This window comes from Falco naumanni, chromosome 1 (genome assembly GCF_017639655.2).
Source record: "Falco naumanni isolate bFalNau1 chromosome 1, bFalNau1.pat, whole genome shotgun sequence".
NCBI classification, from domain to species: Eukaryota; Metazoa; Chordata; class Aves; order Falconiformes; family Falconidae; genus Falco; species Falco naumanni.
In genome coordinates, this window is record NC_054054.1 from 89,000,207 (window position 1) to 89,021,347 (window position 21,141).

The 21,141-nt window shown below is 36.1% G+C and overlaps 1 protein-coding gene across 2 annotated transcripts in view; it reads right to left on the bottom strand.

The window, feature by feature from the left end:
• Positions 1-1,541: 1,541 nt before the first annotated feature.
• SPECC1L (sperm antigen with calponin homology and coiled-coil domains 1 like) overlaps positions 1,542-21,141 on the bottom strand; it is a 69,840-nt gene continuing 50,240 nt past the window's right edge. For both annotated transcript variants that reach the window (XM_040604523.1, XM_040604532.1), the window contains 3 exons: positions 12,196-12,312; positions 11,246-11,305; positions 1,542-9,115 (listed from right to left, as the gene is read on the bottom strand). In XM_040604523.1, the coding sequence (XP_040460457.1) occupies positions 9,026-9,115; positions 11,246-11,305; positions 12,196-12,312 (267 nt within the window). In that variant the 3' untranslated portion in view covers positions 1,542-9,025. The remainder of the gene's footprint in view (positions 9,116-11,245; positions 11,306-12,195; positions 12,313-21,141) is intronic.

Below are 21,141 nucleotides of genomic sequence, written 5' to 3' on the forward strand. Positions count from 1 at the left end.
TTATGATAATTACAGCTGAAAATTCTGTAATGCTAACATAGTTCCTAAACAGAATTTAACTGCAGACCAACCATGACTCCATTAAGCTTTTGTGATGTAATACAATGGAATATTATATTGCTGTTGCTTCTGAGGTTTTTGGTTTACTATTACACATAGCTACAGCTTTCCATTACAGTAAGAGTTTCAAAATTATTTAACTGATTTTATTATATTCAATTTGAACACACTTACAGAGCTAGTTTCATGTCAAAAGTCTCTAGTGACAGCTTGCAAGAAAATCCATGAAAAAATCCCTTTGTTAGGGAATATTACTTCAGTGGATATGGGAAAGACAAGTTAAAGCTCTACAGACTGTGTAGACACTACTGTTGTAGCATACCTCAGGCCTAGCCCGTGTCTGGCTTGCTGCTTCTGTCTTGACCTTCAGACTGCCAGTTGCAGATGTACAAGTCACTTCTACAATGCTGTCATGCACTCGCTACAGAAAAGAAAAACATCTATTTTCTGACATGGGTTTACTACACTATACTTTTAAAACATTTATTTTTAAAAGAAGTATTAAAACTAATGATCCATGGTTTTAAATTTAAAAACAGGATAAAAATCCATTTTGAGAACTAAGCGCAGCTTTCTTAAACTACTCAAATTCAGGGAGAATATCAAAAATATCAAAAAAGGAGAAGCGAGACTATTTCTTGCAGAATAATGTTACTGAGACAAAGACTTCTGGATTGCTGAACAGTCAGAAAACACCACAGAATCTCAAAAAAAATTATGTAAGAAAATAGGTAGAACACTAAAATACCTATACTAGTCAGTGCATTTAAGAACATTTGTAATAAATAGGAGGTCAAGCCAAACTTCTGGATCCAATTTATTCCAGAGCACTTGAAATTAAAGCTCTAAAACAGCATTTGAAAACAGTTGCCATCTAGGACGACTGAGATCAAATCAAACTTAAGGTGTTCTAATCTTCACTTTCACCTGGAAATTTTATTTTTAGGATTCTGCTTTAAATACTCTGAACTGTTCTAGAGATTAAGTCCCAAATCCTTCCCCAGCCCAATTTCTTTAGAGAGAGAGGGAGCGAGTGAGCACACATACATGCATTGCCTTACTTGGGCTGGGTTAAGTAACATTTAAATAATTCTAATCCTGCAGTGTATTACAGAAATTGCTTAAATTGAACATACTCTCTGCAGTTCCCTTCTTTGTTACTCATATACAGAACCGGGATAATACAGGCCAAGAATATGCCTTAAATACGTACCTCTTATCCACAGTATTCACCAAGTTATCATTTAAAACTCCTTGCAGGTAGAAACCGTAAAGTATGCTGGTACACCAACAGAGACAAGACTTCCAAAAAATTATGAGATTATGTGCATGCAAATCATTCATGTGCACTTCTCATCCATAGCATACAAACCTCTGCAAACTACTACCTGTAATGTTTACTCTTGAAAAACCACTGTGCCAGAAATAGTACTAAATATTCTTTTTTGTAGTGGCTTCACTCAAGAAAACATAAACACACATTTTGCTATTTTCAATCTTTATTTTGTGAATAATTAAGAAGAAAACATGGCAACATTGGCAAATTGAAGGCATACATACTAAATACTCATACAGAATACATTATGGAGAAAGTAAATGCCCAGATCGTTAGTGGTCCTTGCAAACTAAAAGCATATTGGGTCCTCCAAAAGGTTTAGCTTAAAATACACTTGCTGACCTTTCAAGTTCCAATGATTAACAGCTTGTGCCTTTCAAACCAGAAACAGGGTAAAATGCAATTTGAACATACTTCCTAGTTTTTCCTCAAACCTGTTTCTCAGCTCTAACCAGAAGCAAACAAAATGCTTTTTTCCTCCTTACCTTTTAAACATATACGCTAATACACCACCCTAAGTATTCAAGATGCAAGCCCTTCTTGAAACGTGTTCAGTTTTATTAAGAATCTGCAGATGCATATATATGTACACACACATATGTGTGTATATATACATATTTAAGCAAAACATCTCTATGTATGTAAAATGTCCATATGTGTCAATGTGTGTGTGTAAAACATTTGAAAGGGTTCTGAAAAAATGAAAAGTGCTTGTTGTCTAGAACAAGAACTGCCAAACCCATACATGTACTGTTAGGTCAGTCTAACAGTTGTGTATCAAGGGAGTATAAAACCAACACAAATCAGGAAAGCTGGATGAACGAGAAAAGCTTTTAAGAATCACTGTTTTTTAAATCAACTTTAAAGGCCACAGAAAATGAGCTTTAAATTAGCTGTTAAGGAGATGTCATTACTGGCGGCAGTGTCATCTCAAACAAGGTTAGCCCTTACCCAGTATAGCACTGCGAAGTTAGACTGAGAGACTTCAACAAAATTCTGTTCTTACACAAAATCCAAAATTCATCACACTGTTCTGTCAATTCTGCCTCACACGTGAACTGAAAGTACCCTCATTTGAGAGTTGGAGGGTACCAATTAATGCCCTTCTGACTTTGATCTGGAGAGTTGTCCAGTATTAAAAGGAGTCACTGATATCTTTCACATACATTGAACAACTCTAGATCATTACTGACCTAAACTGAACATAAAGCCTGGAGGCTAACTAGTCTACACTTTGTTTAGTAGTGTTACACTTTCTTCTCATTAGATAACAAAGAAAAAAAACCCCAATTCTGTCCAAAAACCCCCTTCAGATATGTATAAAAGTGCTACTTAAAAACAGTAAAATTTACCTTACAATACATGTAAAACCAAAAGCTTCTAATAAACTGAAATGTTGTAAATTACAAGGATTAATTACTTGAGTATGTTGTACTTGTGCCCTCTTCACTGAACCGAATCCCAAGTAATCATCCTAATTGAACATATGCCATAGTTGGAAACCAGTGAAAGCCTCCAAAGAAATTTTCAGCAATGGAACAAAAAGAGAGCCACCTCTTTCTTCCCATTTGTTGAAACAGAGTTCAGAAACAAAAATTGACTATTCCATTATTGCAAATACAGTCTACTGCCAAAACAGGTCCGTTCATGAACTGTGGAACCAGGACGGCCAGTGGCTCCTCTGCAGCAGGAAATGTCCACTGGGCTTCCTAACTACCATATAATACCATATAAATACACTAGTTACATGCAATTAAAATAATACAGATATCACTAGAATGAAAATACACATAATGCATTGCTATGCTGGGGCAGAGTAGGTTTTAAGCCTTGACTTCCCCAAACAACGTGTTCAATATTCTAGAACTCTATGCAAAATACAAAAGCCTTAGAAAAGTGCAACAAAACTAGCTTCATGACGTTTTTCTTTCCATTTCCATAAATACAATCTCATAAAAATATTATTAAACAGAAGCATACTTCCCAGTGGAGAACAAACATGCCACATTTCAGCTCTGAGTAAGTGATTCTGGCTAAACTGAAACCCCCTGAAAATAGGGGATTAAAATAAAACCAGCTTAATTGCATCAGGCTGCTGTAATATTCTGCCAAAAGTTTACCCTACTGTTCTGCATCCACAAGTCCTGATGAAACTGATGGGAACTTTATGTGCAATTCGGTGGCAGACAGTGGCCTAAGGGTAAGGAATATTCCAAGTAAAAGCTAATGTCAGTTGGAAGGAAGTCATCTGGTATTCATAGGTTTTACTGAAGTTTCCGTGTGAGGAAATAATTCTATTATTGCAGAATGAATTAATTTAAAGAGGCTAGGATAGCGGCCTTGTCAAAGTGAGTTCAAGGGTGTTGTATCCCAAAAACTGGCAAGCACGAATACATAAGGAAAAAAAGACGCTTGTATCAACACTAACAGAAATCAGAACTGTACAAGCCCTGATCTTTTAAGTTATATTTAGCATTAATTATCAAAAGCATACTTGCTACATATTCCAGATGCTTAACATCTTGGCTCTGACAATTACAACGGATACTGAAATCAGGGAATACAACAGAAAAAAACTTGGATGAATGAAGGACTGGCTCAGCAAGCCAGACAGTAATTAAAAACCTGTCCAGCCACTCTCCTTTGAAAGCAGAAACACCATTAAAGATACCTTTCTAAATAGGGACAATTAAATACATTAAGAGATGTCTATGAACCCTTAACTCACCCAAGGAGTTGATAATTTGGGGGCAAGAACACCTGATGGACACCCTGGAGTGATGTAGGCTATATGGGAGGAGAGTTAAGCAGCTCTAACATGTTTTGCCAATCAAAACACACTAGCTTGGGAAAGCACACTGGCATGTCCAGAACTTGTGGATGACGACTACACTTTAATACCACTTCTCACCAAATCATTTCTCAAACTGGTTAATATTACTGAGTATTCATACACTAATGCTAACGTAAAGAAAGGAACTGCAGAAATAGTTTGGAGAACATAAAAATAAAACAGAAATAAATATTTACCAAGTCAAGGGAAGAACCACAAAAACTATATAGTTAAATCAGTCTGTACATGAACACTACTATTTAAAAATCCTCTTTCTTAGACCACCTCAGCAAGAATATTACTCACAATAGGCAAAAAAGTGTAAAAGTTGTACAGCTGGATTCCTTCCCAGAAGAATTCTGCCCCTTAATAGCTCCTACTTGATGCAGTTGGTAGTTAAGCCGTGATTGTATTAGTTGCAAGAGGCAAAAAAAAGAAAGTCACATGAACACAGTTTTAAAGGCTTAACTTTAGCCTGTGCATAGCTTCATGCCAGCCATCCAGAAGCGGCAGCTTTGGAAGATATCGTCACTTATCACCTGAAAATCAAGACAGTGTTCCCAAACCAGTCACACACAATACAAAGGTAAGAAAAACACCCAGAAGTTCTCCATACATCCAACTCCCCAAATAATCTTGTTTAAAACTTGGTTATAATAAAATTTTTACCCTGGGCCAAAACTGTACAGAAATGGAGAAAATGCAAGGTAAAAGATGCAACAGAATCCGAACTGAAAAAACAGATAAGAACATTGAGCTCATTAACAGAAATGAGATGCCAATGAGAACTGTCACAGCTACAAAATTCTTAAGGCAGATTCAGCAGTTTAAACCACTGTACTGCATCATCAGAGCAAGGGACAGATTTATTTCTCCTCATGCATGTAAAACCAGGGTGCAACTGCTGCCAGTAATATAAATGAGTTTACCCAGTACATCAAAAGCAGAGTTCATTTAGTTCTGGCAAGTTAAGGGGCTCCTAAAGCATGATGATGGACTTTACAGAAAACCACAGTTGAAATATTTTACAAAATTGGAGACAAAAATTTACAGAAATGCTATGGTGTAACTTGAGGAATATATTTTATGCAAGAGACACAAATAATCACTTTTAAATCAGAATATGCTGTAATTAAATACTATATTCTGGATAACCTATCCACAAACGCAATTGTAAAAGGGAGAATTGCACTCTCAATTTTTCGGAGGCATGAGAATGAGAGATCTTCGTGAGGGCCAGAGGTTCACACCAGAGAGACCAAATTAGTAGTTCTATTTAAATAGACAACCACATCAAACTGGATCAAACAAAACCAACTGAAAACCAAATCAAGTGCAATCCCTTCTGAAGTCACCTCAGTTGTTATTGTCAGATACTCCATATCAGAACCTCTCTGACAGAAATTTCCTGAATAATCAAGAACTAATTTTTTCCTTATCCCTTCTCTTTTAGTAAAGAAAACCCCACAACTCTTCATTCAATTCAATGCTAATGATCTTGCATCAGGATGACAAGTAGCCAAACCAAATACACACCTGGCTCTAAACTGACCTCTCTAATCTATGGAAGTGTTTCAGTAAACAGGATCCACTAGATGACATAGCTGTACGTGCATCAATATGTTTGACAGCTCCGTTTTGTTGCCAGCCCCACCTCTACAGCTGGCAGTCAGTAACCCTGATATACTACAGCACAGGCATTGGCAAGGCACATATTAAAATGCAGTAATATAAACAGGTGAGAAAATATTTGTCCTCTTTTTAGTACATTCAGAAATATTTTCTGGATTAAAAAAAGTAAATCAGCATAAACTTGCACTTCATATGTACAAAAAACCCAAGCTGTTTAAGGATTTACTATGAGTAGGAACCAAACAGAACAGTATCATCCACGTCCAGAAGGGCTACAGCTATTCCTCCTCTTGAAAAATCGAATGTGGTTTGAACATTCAGAAGGAAACACATTGTAGAGTGCAGCAGGGCATTACGTTTGGTTTAGATCTTCCATTACTTCATTACTTCCACTAGGATAGCTGTGCAGCATCATATGTAAAGGCTCAGATAGATCATTATTTACAAAAAGAAATAACCAAACCCTCTTCAAGAAGCTAAGTGTTCCTTTTCAGACATGAATTCAGCAGAGGCTTATCAGACAGTCACACCAAGAAGTTTACAGAGCTCTGAAGTTCAAAACAAGATCATTTTTATAATTACTAACAACTTTTCATGCTCTCTCTCTCTCTGAAGACTAGCGGCTCACCTTTTTAACATAAAGGTTGGAAAAATCTGGAAAACATTATTTCCCTGCTACAAATGGTTATATTATTAGTGTTATTTCAGTTAGGGACTAATAATAAACATTCCAGATAAATGAGGTTGAACCTTGGACAGAAAAAAAAAATCCCCAAATCAGCTTAAAGCTCAAATTACCTTAACAAAACAGGTAATGAGAGAATTTAGACCAAGAAATGCTATCCTTTTCATTAGGAAAATATTTTCTTAAAATCTAAGGCAATGAATAGGACAATCATAGATAAATATGTCTGCTCAGAGGATGAATAGAAGATAGAAGTTTTTTTAAACACAAATTGGCAAAACCTGGAATTTAGTAGTACAAGATGGAATATGAGATAGCAATAATGTGTATTTCCAATAAGACTACTCTTATTGAAATTTCTTGACAAAATAAACAAAAATTATTTGAAGAAATTACGGGAGAGGAAATTGTATTTCAGGCTTTTATTAAAATCTGTTAATGAAGATTTTTCATTTGAAGCCTTTCTTGCAACAACTGTTGTTAGATTACGTTGGCTCTTCAAATGCCCCAATTAATAATCTGAGGGTATCTAGCTACTTTTAGGGTTCTAAAGAACCGTAAGAATGTATGATGCACTGCTGCTCTGAAAACTTCTCCAAAGGCCCTCAGCATGGATTAAAGTAGTCATTTTGCAGATTTTACTAATTCTCACAGGCACGTACCAGCGTAAGCATATATTTTATACAATACTAGCTGCTAGAAGCATGCTGGATTATTACTCTTCACGTGGACTATGTACTTCAGATGACAGGTTTTTGGATTTGGCAATAATTGAATTAAATCTGTGCTTTTATACCATGATGAAGTTTCACAGATGCCGAGCACAGTTGCATTCACTGGGTTAACATCTATGACGTTCAAACTGTCCTTAACAGTCATAAGAGCACCATAGGAATGGCAGATTCATTTTCTTTATAACAGGGTTACTGTGTTGAAAAAGCATGTGCTTATAAATAGCATTTGTTACAGAACTCACTTCTAAAGTAGGCTTCTGCTTAATATTAATGAGATGTTCAGCTGTGGCTTAACTGCTGATAAGTATTCAGAAAAATAAGAGGCAGAAGCAATGATAGAGTGAAGATTTCCTTTGATTTGACAAACAAGATTACAACAAATGGCTTATGACAAATGGATATATGAAATCGTTCTGAGCCTTTAACATTCTGCACAAGGCCCTGAAGTGCCAGGATGTATCAATTCAATGATCACTAAGGCACTTACATGAACTCTTTTGCCCGAGAGCTGTTACATGAATTCAGGTACATTTTAGGAAAATAGAAGTTGAGCAGACTAAAGTTTCTCAATTCCTTCCTTGTGACAGTGAGTCACTTCCACACAATATTTGAGACTACTGGGTGTATACACATTACATCGGTTCCACCACAGTTCTTGTCAGAGAACGCCTCACCTTCTGTCAGTCAGATGAGGATGTGCAAGATCAATGGAAAACACACAGAAAACATGGCAAAGCTGGATTTTGAGACAAACTACTTCATTATTACATATTATTGAAAATAATCTTCTCTGCAGAGAAATGCTATCCCAGTTCCAAAATTCTACCACAGAAATCCATGACATATGCTCGTATTGCTGTAGAGTAAAGCCTGGGGTAGCTGTGTGTGCTATACAGGCAAAGGTGGAAGAAGGGAAAGAACAAGCCATACAAGGGTTGATTATTGATTAATTTCTGTTATAATGGAAGCACAGGGAGTTTGGACAGATTCCTTGAAGTATAGCGTACCCTGAAAACCAGGAGCTGTATGTGCTAGTCTTTACAATCTGTAAGATAAAGTTGGAAGCCACATCACTGTGACAGAGGTAGGCTTATATGAAGCTTCAGAATGAAAAGTTCTTCTGTGCCAAATTCTTCGAGGTATCAAGAGCACTTTTCCACTCTATTTGTCATTATGGAATAAAAGCTTGTTTTCCTAGAATACTGTGCACATTGTAAAGGAGGGAAAAAAGCTGTAAAGGCAGTAACTAAATTACTATTAAGAACTCTACTGTATCAGGGTGCCGTATGCTGTGGGTAGAATATTCAGACTCTGTGGTATCAGGATGCTACAGTAAGTTCAGTAATATGATGCCATGTTATCCTTTTCCTTCTCAAAGCTTTATTTGTACATTCAGTCTCCTATATGCTATAGGACCCATTCATCTCACTCTCCTAGGAAAGAAAGCTTCAGGAAGTCTGGCTGGAAAGGCAGCACGTAAGTAGTCCAGGCTCTTTAGGCTATGTAATTAATCTGAATAGCTTAATAACTTGGGTTATTCCAAGCACTGTGGCAAAAGTTCTTGCTTTTAAACAGCTGTTTCCAGGCTTAGTAGCTGAAGCAATCTGAGGCAATCCAGGACAGTGTCACTGAAGTTTGAGGGGACTCAAATGTTGCCAGTTTTCAGTGAAATGGGGATTAGCATTTCAGTAAGATTTCCAGCTCATGTTGGTTCTATCCCATGGATCTGTTGAATTATTAGGGTTTCAGGTTTCAAAGTATTTGTAAATTGCTGTAACATACAGCATGACATTCTGCCAGTCTGGACGCTCAGTTCGCACCATTTCATTGATGTCCTGTCACAGAAAACAGATTGGTCAAAATCAGGAATGATAACCTTGCGAATAATATGGTAGTGCTTTCACAGATTCCTGGGAATGGTAAATCTGTAAAGTTTCCACAATTTAAATCATTGATGATCTGTTTTCTTCCATTCATCTTTGTATTACTTACAAAAAGTAAACAGTTGTTAATACTGTATTTGTAGATAGTTAAGATCAAAATGTCTGATGCTGTGCATGCTTGAGTTGTCCCCCACTTAGTACAATTAGTACAGTAGGTGAGAATTTAGTGTTCACGTAACTCTACACCAGTCTCCAAGTCAATGCAATCTACCTAGGAACTGTGAGTCAGAGAATCAAGGCTCAAGTATTAATTGAACCTAAAGTTCAAAATTCATACCAAGGTAAGAGTCAAGCATCAACAAGTAATTAAATCCCATTTTACAGCAAACTACTGAAATTTACTTTATACGTATTTTTGTGTAAAGAGGCAAGGAAGAGGAAAGCAGCAATTTGGGTATATCCAACAAACCAAGCAATCAGCTGGTGTCTAACTGGCAGGCCAGTTCACCTGTGTTTCACAGTAACACTATACCAGATTGTCAGTGAATAAGAAGGGTAAACAGGGCCCAATCTACCCTTTTCAGCACAAGTACAAAGGGAAACTGAGTCATGTAATCTCTAGTAAGTTTTGTTTACTACAAGGGTCTATTTTGCAAGCTTTAGGTACAGGAACCTCCAGAACTCAAAAAAGAGCAAGTAATTTTTTTCAGTTTTCCACATGAAAGTAGTGGAACACTTTCTTAATCAGGGATCAAAAAACTTCCCCTTACATTACCACTACTATTCACATACCCTTTTTCACACCCTTTTCCACCCTCTACCCATGTGATATGGACAAGGGAAAACATCCACAAACATACACATCGTACACATTGTGTACCTAAGTGTGTAAATAGATACTAAATCCTTAAGATGGATGCAAGTTGCACTTAGAAGACTTGATTCCATTCAATTTGCCGTTAAAGTATTTGTAATGTGCTGAGTTACAGAAAGAAAGGACAGACATTAAGCACTTGGACTAAAGCTGAATTACGTAAGAATTACTGCAGTTATTTTCCACAGTCTAGTTCTTACATCAGCATTTGGTAAGAGACTTCCATGTTTCAAATCACTGACAAAAAGTATGAAAGCCCAACAGCTGCACTGCCACTGTCAGCAAATACAATGCTGGGGGTGGGTAAAAGCACTCATAAGCATCAAGGAACATGTTATTTTTAAAAACGTCTGACTTTGTTGTATTATTAGCTGCTAACTAAGGTAGGTTTGTTAGAATTTAGGTTACAAAAGTATCACTTAAATATATCACTTCTGATACTAGCAATTTTAGCTGAATTTTTGTTATTATTCACAAGGGCTTGGGATACTTCCAATTCCACACCTTCAGAAATCTTCCTTTTCTAGTGAATACTATACTACTGAAAACTAATTATTTTAAGCTAAAATTTGTATAAGAATGCTTATTGTAAACAATAATTGAAAAAGCCTTACAATTATTTACAATGATGACAAATTAGAAGTCTAAACTTCAGAGGTAAATCTTGACTCTCATATTACACTGAGCAAAAGAACAGATTACATAGCTTGATTTGTACCTCCAGAATTAAGAAAAACCACGTAATTTGAAAGTAGGTCAGAGACAGGACAGAATTAATGAATTCTGGAAGATTGTATCGCATAACTTTCTCAAATTTTTCTCAAACAAATCCACTGTCTTTATTATTTCTTATATTGACAGATGAGTTTTGGTGAGTCTTTTCCTTTTATAGCCTAAGAGTTTATCTGCTACAGGCTATCATGCTGTTGCTTTTGCTGTAGCTGCTAGACTACAGGTCTGTATCGCAGTCACTATTCAATGCAAAAAACATGTAAGCTTAAGCTGTTGATGACAGTGGGTTTATTAAACAAAGCCAGTGAGGTAGGGAGTATCTTTTATGTTTTCCAGTCAAGTATGATACAGGGGCAATAACCTCTAGCTGAGCTTAGCTGCTGCTATTTTTAAGTATAAAGTATCAACATCACAAAATAGAATAATTTGATTTTATAAGTGGGTCATAATTCACTCAGTATGCATTTTAAACTTACCAGAGTAGATTTGATGCCAACGCTTTCAGCTGCCTGAAAAGCCAAAGTGAAATTTCTTCTCTGCGTAAGATATAAAAACATGTTAAAACCCAAGGAAATACTACATCAAACATAATAAAGTGGTGTTAAGAATATCCATAGTAATGCTGCTACTTTTGCTTCAAATTGAGTCCATAATTTGACCATAGTAATTTTAAAAGAGCTATAAGAATGAACATGTCCCAATACCATCCAAATATTTATGGAAAATATTTATTAATTCCTCATTCAGAAGATAATGCTGAAAAAATCATTGCCAGTGAAGAACAATTAGGTTATAAAATGCTAAATAATATATATTATTTTAAAATAACAACAATATCATCATGTGTTAATGAAATATTTATTATTTTTTCTTAGGATGTATTATCATTAATCATCCTGGTAACACACCATCAGGTATTAACTGTAGCACACTAGAATACATACAGGCAACTCTAGTCTTGACACCTTCTAGTTTACCTTTATTTGATACATATCACTTGAGATGAGTGTCACAGTCACTTATCAGTATGAGAAAGTAGGATAAAACAACATCCTTGTGATATTGAAAGAGATGAACAAACCATGTCAAGATACAAATTTGATGATTTAAAGTCTTTAAGCTTAAATATTCCTTGCTTCAGGACCCAAAAACCACTTCCCAACTGTTTGGGTTAAATAAAACTCCTCAGACTTAAATTTATGACCTTCTGTTATTTTTCTAATATTTGTTTCAAAATTCCATTTAACCTAATGATCTCATAATATTAAAAGGTTATAATAAGAATAGCAGCAAGGTAGTTTGAAGCGTTTCAATTATGATTCCTAGAATACTGTGTTTTTTAGAACTCAAATTGGTTCATTCTTCTCTACTAACTCATTAATTATATAATCTCACAGTCCCAGGAATGGACTTTTTAGTGTCTTACCTTATCCTGGCTGTTTAGTTCTTGATAGGGAATGTGGGCTGGGAGGTAAGTATGGAGGACTGCACAGAAAGCCAAGCCATCATTCCAGCTACTGCTGAAGTTTGTTATGTCAATATTCTTGAGGGGGAAAAAAATATAAACAATATTAAAATTATAATCTAGCAAGTATTAGTTCTACCAATCCACCCATACTTGTCAGGTTTTCTGTGTGTGGTTTGTTTGTTGTGTTTTTTTTTTTTAATACCTTTGAAGAAATCAGCAGAGAAAGTGAACAGACTAATACTAAAGTCCTGTGGTAAGAAACGAAAACACACTACTACAGAGAACAAAAAAGGATTGTTGCTAAGAAAGTCAGTTATCTTATACATTAATTCCAGGTAATATTAAGCTCTTCCTCCCCACCCACCCCCCACCCCCCCACCCACCCCCCAAAAAAAAGGGGAAAAGTGCAAAATGTGTGCACTAAAAGGTGTAAAATGTTGTGCTAGAGAGGGTAAGAGTATAGACTTGGTACAACTGTACACACCAACACAGAAAAGCAAATGAGTTAGATACGTATGCCTAAAATCCCTGAAACTGACAACGTGCTAATATCTCTGTTAATGCAGTATTTTACTTTTCTGCTTCTACTGCATTAATATCCAAACAAAAATTCTGATGAAGATAAGTATTTTCTCTTCTAAACAAACCATTTCTATACAGAAACATGTGAACAAGATTACAAACAAAAATTAAGTTTCATTTGGAAATAAAGATGTTCCAACAGATTTAACACTGACAGTGGCAGGAGATCAATTATCTTTAGGATTGAAATTGAAAAGTGCAGTCCTGCGCTCTTGAACATTTAGTTCCAGTAGGAAACTCAGTGGCACTGGTAAACGCATCCCCTGAGACTGTATATATTATTGCAAAAAGAGTCAGTCCAGTCCAAAAGAGTTATGAACAAGATGCCTCAGTGACCTTTTAAATTACTATATACTTGGCTTTGGTAGTCAAGTAACAGTAAAGAGGCTAAGTGGACAGCAGTCGCTTAAACTAATTAGGAAACACACAGTAACAACTCAGTTTATTTTTTAGACCTTTATGGAGAAATATAAAAATGCTTTAATACCTAACTCACTTAACTGGGCTTAAGTAGAAGCTAACCAGCCCTCCTACTTAGGTTTTAAAATTTTCATGTAGCAGGAACTACAACCTCCAGTCACAGAACTGCAGAAAAACAATCACACAAGTCAGCCTTTCACCTGACAGCAGTTTAATAGTCATCACCTGTCTTGGACAAGACACTAAAACTTGTCATTCCTAATGCAGAAAACTCCACCCAGGATCAGCATTACTATGCCATGCAGGCTGAGAACAAAGGCTGTCATATTTCTTGTCAAACCAATGACTTAGATTACAAATTGAAAACAACTGCAATCCCCTCCAGCAGAGGAAAAAAACCTAAACTAAAGGCTATTTCTAAAAGAACATGAGGGAAATCTCCATTTCCTGCTCAGCTTTAGCACTTTTTATACAAAGTCCACCAAATGCAGGTTCAAACCCTGGTGACGTAAGCGTACGTGCTCAGGCTCACAATGCCCAAGGCAGTGGTCTGAGCCTTGCCTGCCGTCCTGCTGCCTGCTTACAAACGGAAATGTCATTGTTGGAGACCCCCAGTCTGTGGGAACATGTTCTTCACACAGCTTCCTCAAGCCACAGGGGTGGGAAAATTTAAAAGCAAAAGAAAAAAAATTAAGCTCTCCCTCCTTTCTCCTCAAGAGAGACAGGAAATTTGATTTAAATTAATGCTTGGTTAAATTTTTTTCAGTGTTACTTAAATTAGGCAAAGAAATGCAACACACAGTACCAGGCTTTAAGAAAAAAAAAAGGGGGAAAATACCAGATTGTTAAAGCCACTAAATTCCTACTTGTGTCTGTGTACAAAGTTACTTTTTGAACAGTTCGTTCCCCCTACACTGTAACGAGTAATGCCACAGATCACATCTGTATCAACAAGATGGATGAAGGTAGGGAGAGGGCTTTACCTTGTCACAGTCATTTGTGGCAAGCTAGTTATAAAAGTCGAATGTGAAATGATCATGTTTCCTTTGCTACACAATTGACTGAGGGAGAAAAAACCTCAGTCCTGGTTTTCACCCCTTGGCTGAAATATTCTCCCTCTTTCCCCAGGATGGCCAAGTGGTGTAGGAAGGGGAGGAGAAAGATGTGTGTTGGCATTGTCACAGTTAAGTGAACACAGATCTGCTCACACATACATGCATGCATTGAGCCAAACTAGTAAAACCCCCAGATTATACTAGTTAAAGCTACTGAAGAGCATTAGCAAATTTTTAAGTCTCAGGACTACAAGGATAGATACAGCATTCCTTATTAAAGAAGGAATGCTGAAGCATTGCTGAATCTGATTAACAGTTTCTAACACAGCGGTTTCCAATCTAGTGACTTAATGCTGGATATAGTTTCAGCAAGTACGTGTTGAATTGGTATTATTGCAGAATATACTCTATTTACAATACAGTCCATTAAAGCCAGTCACCAGTCACTGTACAAATAAAATAAAGTTTGGTAGTAGTTTGTTCCACAGAGCTTACAATGGTTTTTTTCTCTCCCAGGTTGCTCCACACATTTCGGAGGAAGCACAGCAGTATTTATTGAAAATTTAAGAGTCTGATCCTCAGCACCAGCATCACTGAAGAATATATGAAATCTCAGTACTGAAAGAGGGGTGGAAGGGCACATCGCCATCAAAGGAAGAACAGTAGCTTATATTGGGAATGAAGGAGCACAGAGAAAGGAGACACAAACAATGCAATACTGTTAAAGCAATGAGCTAGAACAGTGATCTTTGCAAGAGTCAGAATGGATACCAACAGGCAAGAAGGCACTCATCAAAATTAGAAAACAGGATGTTGCAGTGATTTGTATGAGATCATCAGAACCTACTATACCTGAGGTTTGACCCTGTGGATGAAGAAGGAAGACTTGTGCTCAGAATACAGGAAGAAAGAAACTGCAATGTATCAAAACACTCTGGATGAACTAGAAAATAGACCTACAGAACAACTAGGGCTGAAAACAGAACTCTTCGCATGATTTAAAAACCAGGAGGAGTGCTCACTTCCAAAATCTAGAGACATTTTTCATTGTTTTGTAAGTATATTCCCTCACCCCAACACATAAGAAAGAAAAATAGGATAAAGTTGTGCTGAAAATGGTAAATAAAACTAAAACAAGAGAAAGTAATCTTCCCTTAAACACTATAGTTGTATAAATTAAAAATTTCAATTTAAGTATTAGTAGCATCCACAGAATGTTGAATTTTGAATGCAAACATTGGGAAAAAAAAGGCCACTTGAAATTCACCTACAAGTTTGGTTGGTTCTCAAAAAGAACTTGGAAAACCCTGTTTTTCTAAATCTTCTTGTAGGCCCAGCTTTTATTAGTAAGACAACAAACAGAAATTAAACCCATCATCCAAAAATCTTAATGTATCCAGAGAAGCTGAATTAAATACAACGGAAGGAAACAATTAAAAGGGACTGGTTTCTGTTTCCAATTGCTCTGAGCATTATAAATTATTATTACCTCTCAGACTAAAAAAGTATAATATTGGTCAGGCACTAAAAAATAGATCTAGAGACTGGACAGACTGTCATTTAAACACAAAATTTAATTTTTTATGTAGAGCTTTGAACACATAACTGGCAAATTTAAATACAGCACAATTTTATTTCCCAAATGCTTTTAACTACTTGTGGTTTTTTGAAAAAGCTTGGTCAGTATAATGAAATCAATCTTGCATTAAGCTCTTATTTCTCAAAGAATTGATGGTAAACAGAACATCAGCCTAAAATCTCAGACATAATTTCTTCTTCGTTACTGCTTTTATTAAGTAATTGTTTCTATTAAACAAATTCTGCTGGAATCTAATCTGGAATTTTTCTTCCAAGCTCTTTCAGACCACAGAATATTAAGGCAATAGAAGGCCATACTTTCAGATAAATTGTCAAATGAGAAATAAGCCTTTTTAGAGATAGGTGAACTGAAGGAGATTTATCAGTCCTTGTCTATTAATGTTTAATACTTAGGATGGGAGTGAAGTCACCACTATTATTTGGGAGACTTTTTTTTTTAAAAAGGCAATTTAACAAAAAGACTTAAGCAACAGGCTGCTGTCATAAAAAGATCTGTGGAAGAAACTTTCCAACCAGGACTAAGCGTCAGAAATTTATGAGACTTTTCTAGAGACAAAGCATAAGAATGTAACATTTTACATAATCAACAGACCAAATTCTGTAGTCCATTCTAACAGCCATGACAAAGAGGGGGAAAAAAGATGGTAGGGGAACACCCTGGCAGATCCAAAACCAAAAAAAACCATTTCAAACATGTCTAAAGCTCCTATTAAACTGCAAAGTTCAAAGTAGAAGTGGTTGCCACAAAATGAGTATTCCCTTATGCTCACATGGGGGGTGGGGGCAGGGAAGAGAGTAAGAGGATTCTTCCTGAAACAAGGTTGAAATGTAATAGAAACAAAATGATCCATCAGCTTAGGCTGAAATACAGTAGTGGTTAAACAATAAATGTACTGGATTTGAACATGAATCAGAAATGCATCCTTGCAGTAAAGAAGGTAAATTGTATTCTGATCTGCATCACTAAGAGTACAGACAGCAGATCAAGGGATGGGACTCCTACACTCTATTGGGCCCTTGCCAGTCTACACCTGGAATGCTATATACAGCTTTGGCCCTTCCAGTTCAAAATCATCACTGAAGCATAAAAAAAGGGTCCAGAAGAGAGTTCAAGATGATCAGATGGTTAGAGATGTTTTTTAACAAAATGTAGTACTAATTTTGAAATTGTCTCCTACTGCTTTTTGCAATAATCCTAGATTAACTGAGTATCTTCTACAGTCAGTGAAAACAGCTTTTTTTTTAAAAAAAGCAAGCAACAGACATTATTATAACCCAGTGGTTCAACCTTCTTCCATTCCTTCCCTCCCCCTACCCTGCCCCCAAAACTCCACAGCTAAAAAACCCCACAAAGGTCAAAAAAACCTCAACTATAGAAAACATGGTTTCTAACTTAGTTACAAACTAAGAACAAAGTTATTTTAACTATCTCTTCAGCAGACACATCCACAGCTGTCTTCAACCTCCTTGAACTATGTATATTACAATCTGAGCAAAGAAGCATATTGCATAGCAGCTATTTCTCCATCCCTTGCTCTGCACATGGAGGAGAGGTTCCCACATCCTAACTCAGTTTGGCTCACAAATGAGTTAGGACATGGAGAAAATAAAAACATGTGTCTATGTCTCTGTTGTATTAGTTAATGAAGTAAGTGGGCTGAGAAAGCAAAAGCATTAATATGATTCCGTACTATAATATATTAAACCACTAAAACAAGATTAGAGGTTTAAGTGTACAGACCTTGGCAGGCTTCTTTTCATGGCAGAAAATTAAGATTAAAAAGCTTTTAAAGACACATACACACATAAAAGAAAAGAGTACCCATTTAAAAAAGATCAGAAAGGTACGCTACAAAACAACTGCTATCCATGCTCCATTGAATCAGGATTCACTGATTCTCAAATCATGGATTAAAGCAGAAGCTATTGGTACTTCTGGCAGTAGACAAGAATGTACAAGCATTTCTGGAACAGACTTAATAGCAATCTCAACTACTGCATTTTCAATTCCAGAGTCTTAAAAGACAGTAAATGGCAAATATAAACCATCAATCCCCTTAAATATTGACTGTTAATGTTTCTTTCCATACCAAAGATGATATTTTTCAGTTTTGGCACAAAAAAGAACTATAAAAGGAGCAGTCAATCTCAAAAAAGCCCTAATAATAGCTTCAGACATTAACATTTGAAGCACTTACAGTGATACAGACAGCTTCATAATTTATTCTAAAATTAAGTCTAACAAGGTTGACATTTGTCTTGTATCAGAATCCAATCCAAACAGAAAAAGGAAGTATGTCCTTCCTTAACAATTTTTGGCTAAGGCATTACAGCTTAAACCAAGAGAAGTGTTTCGGTAGCCTAACTACTTTGACGAATCAACCAGACAGCACCAGGGAGAGCATGCACAACTTAGAGTCATTATTTGAACATAGGCTTACATAAGAACACAGTCCTGTCCTCTTTTTGTGCTTTTTAAAAAATCAGTATAATACTTCGAGTAGAATATGATCTAGCTTAGTGTCGATAAACACATGTCTATATAAGAACAGGTTTAAAAAAAAAAGCAACCCGACCCACCTTTTAACTTTAGCTTTGTTATTCTACCCTTATTACTTGAGTACAAATTAAAGCATTGCTTGATTTCAAGGTACATTCAGCATAGCATTGGATACACATACCTTCATACTCAATCACACTGCTGAATCACTAAACAGTTTTATTGTTTATTGCTGCCATGCAGACAGTAAGTTTCACATTTTTTGTTAGACATGTAGCTTTGATCTGTATAGGAGGTAAAAATTAGGTGGTCTTTCCAGAAAAAAAGCATTATTGCATGAATTAGAGAACAGGTACTACAAAGCTGTATGAAGGAGGTTTTCCAGTGTATTTGTAATTAGGAAGCATGGAAAGTTTAAAGAAATGCTAAAAAAAATAAATTAGTCTGTTCTTGCTGCTATCTTGTGGCAATTGCTTTTTTGGTGTCAGACTTCTGGAAGCGAATTATCTCTCAGAATGCTGCCAAAAACCGGAAAATAAGCTGAAATATTGCTGTAGATAAGAATGCATAAGGATGTGTGTATCCTGTTTATTGGTCCCCTTCATAACACAAAACATGCATGCTCACATCCTTTTTTGGACTTTTATTAGTTGTGTATTCAAAATGAAAGTAGCTGTGTTCCAGCTGGGGTAAATGCTCCATAACAGTTGGACAGGATTACTTTAGGCTTTGAAGAAATCCATAATTTGTGACAGTTTTATGACACTGCACATATTTTAGAGGAACCAGGAGAATTCTCTTCTCTCTGGAAAATGCAGCACTTGGCACAGCACTCTGAATCAGTATGTCAGATCCTTAGCAAAGCTGATAGATGATTCTGTTTCAAGTATTTTGTGTCTGTTCATCTGAAAACTAAAGGTGATTTGCTCCTCTTTTATCTAAATGCTTAAAAATCCCCACCCTTATCTTAAGAGAGCAACCCTCCCTCTTTGGGGCTTAGGGATCTGTTCAGCCCTGAAGATAATTAAACTCAGTAACTTAGTGAGTGCAATACTGTCTAGACCGAACAGGCTCTAGATGAAAGTTAATACAGAAACTGCCTACTGTTAGTTCTGCAATGACCTTCTGCAGATCACCGTTCTCCAAACTTAAGCTTCAAGGAGAAATTCTGCTTGCAAACAACATTCAGAAAGCATGTATATTAAAAGCAACAATATAGTAACAGAAAAAGCCATACAGTTTTTTACATCAGTAGGAATTTGTCATATTTTCATTGGCTTAAGCTTACTTTATTTATTTAAAAAATATAAGATTTGGAACACAGTTAAATACTGTTTAACAACTACATTTCAAGAAATTAATTCATTTATTCCCTTCAAAATTTGCTTAAACAAATCAAGAAAACTGCACAATGAGGTAATTTAGTATAGTTTTTTAATAGGTTTAGGTATTAGCTTGTTTCTTATAATGCATTCACAGAAGATAAAGTCTTAAGATACCTTTAAAAATTGTGCTATGTGGAACTATATAACTGTCACAGGTAGAAAGCACAGTTTGGCATAGATTCTGTGAATATGTGTGAAGGGCTTTAAATAAAACCCTTCCACTATAATGGGCTGAAATTAGAGCTCACCACACTATTACCTTTAACTTACTTAGCATTCACAAAATTTCAAGCTTCTAAAGCAGTTATACTTAAGACTTTTAATCAAAAACTCAAAAGTAATTTCCCCAAGGGGGTAGGAGAGCAGAAGTTATTATTTGATTTTACTTGATCAGACTAAAACAATACTAGTTATACCAAGCAATTATGTAGTACTATGTTCTCCACAAGCACCTTGTGAATAAAGGAAACCTTTCCTCTGTGAAACAGCACAGACCTTGGTGTGTTTTGGTTTGTTGGTTGCATTTTGATTTTGTTTTGGTTTTTCTTTAGTATTTTCAAAAAATGGAATAAAAAGCAGCTCAAGAACTACAGCTGATCTACAAAAGGAATAACGTTCAATTGCATGCTGCTGCTCATTAATAAGGGTAAGCCAGCTATATCAATCATTGTTTTTAACATTTTAAGCCACTGGCAGCTCACCTATAACTGTACATTTTAAACAGTTTCTTTGAAATTAAGATTTATACCTGGCTATTTGTGTGATTTCTACTTATTAGTCTGTGTATAAACCAAAAATTCAACTATTCCCCAATATCCAGCTCAAAATATATTAGTTTGTAACTAACTAAATAAACAATAGCTAACATCGATTTAAATTGGTAACAGGATAGAAATTGAGGACCAGATAGAAAGTGGACCTACTGCTATTCCTACAGAGGAAAAGGCCAGGATATTTATGATTTCTCCATTCTGTGCGGCTCACACAGCAGCTCAGAGACAGAAGTCAGTCAGCATGCAGGTAGCTCTAAAAAGCACGTGCTGGCTCTTGCCCAGATGCCAAGCCAATCAAAAGCAAACAGTGGTACAGAAGAAAAGTAGAAGTTATAATGATGGGAAATGCTGGAGACAAAAGGGAACTGTGGCAGAGTCAGACACAAGGAGGAGCTGGAGGTAGGAAAGGGTACCCTGTCAATATTCAGGTGACAGGGAAGGAGGCAGAGAGCTAGGTACCATAAGTAGGATTGAATGAGGAAGACAGACATTCATTATTTTGATGCTTGTTTACTGTTTGTCAGTTTTGAGTCCATGTAGTTTAAAAATAAAATTTAAGCTGGTTAGTTTTAGCTTCAATTAAAAAAAAA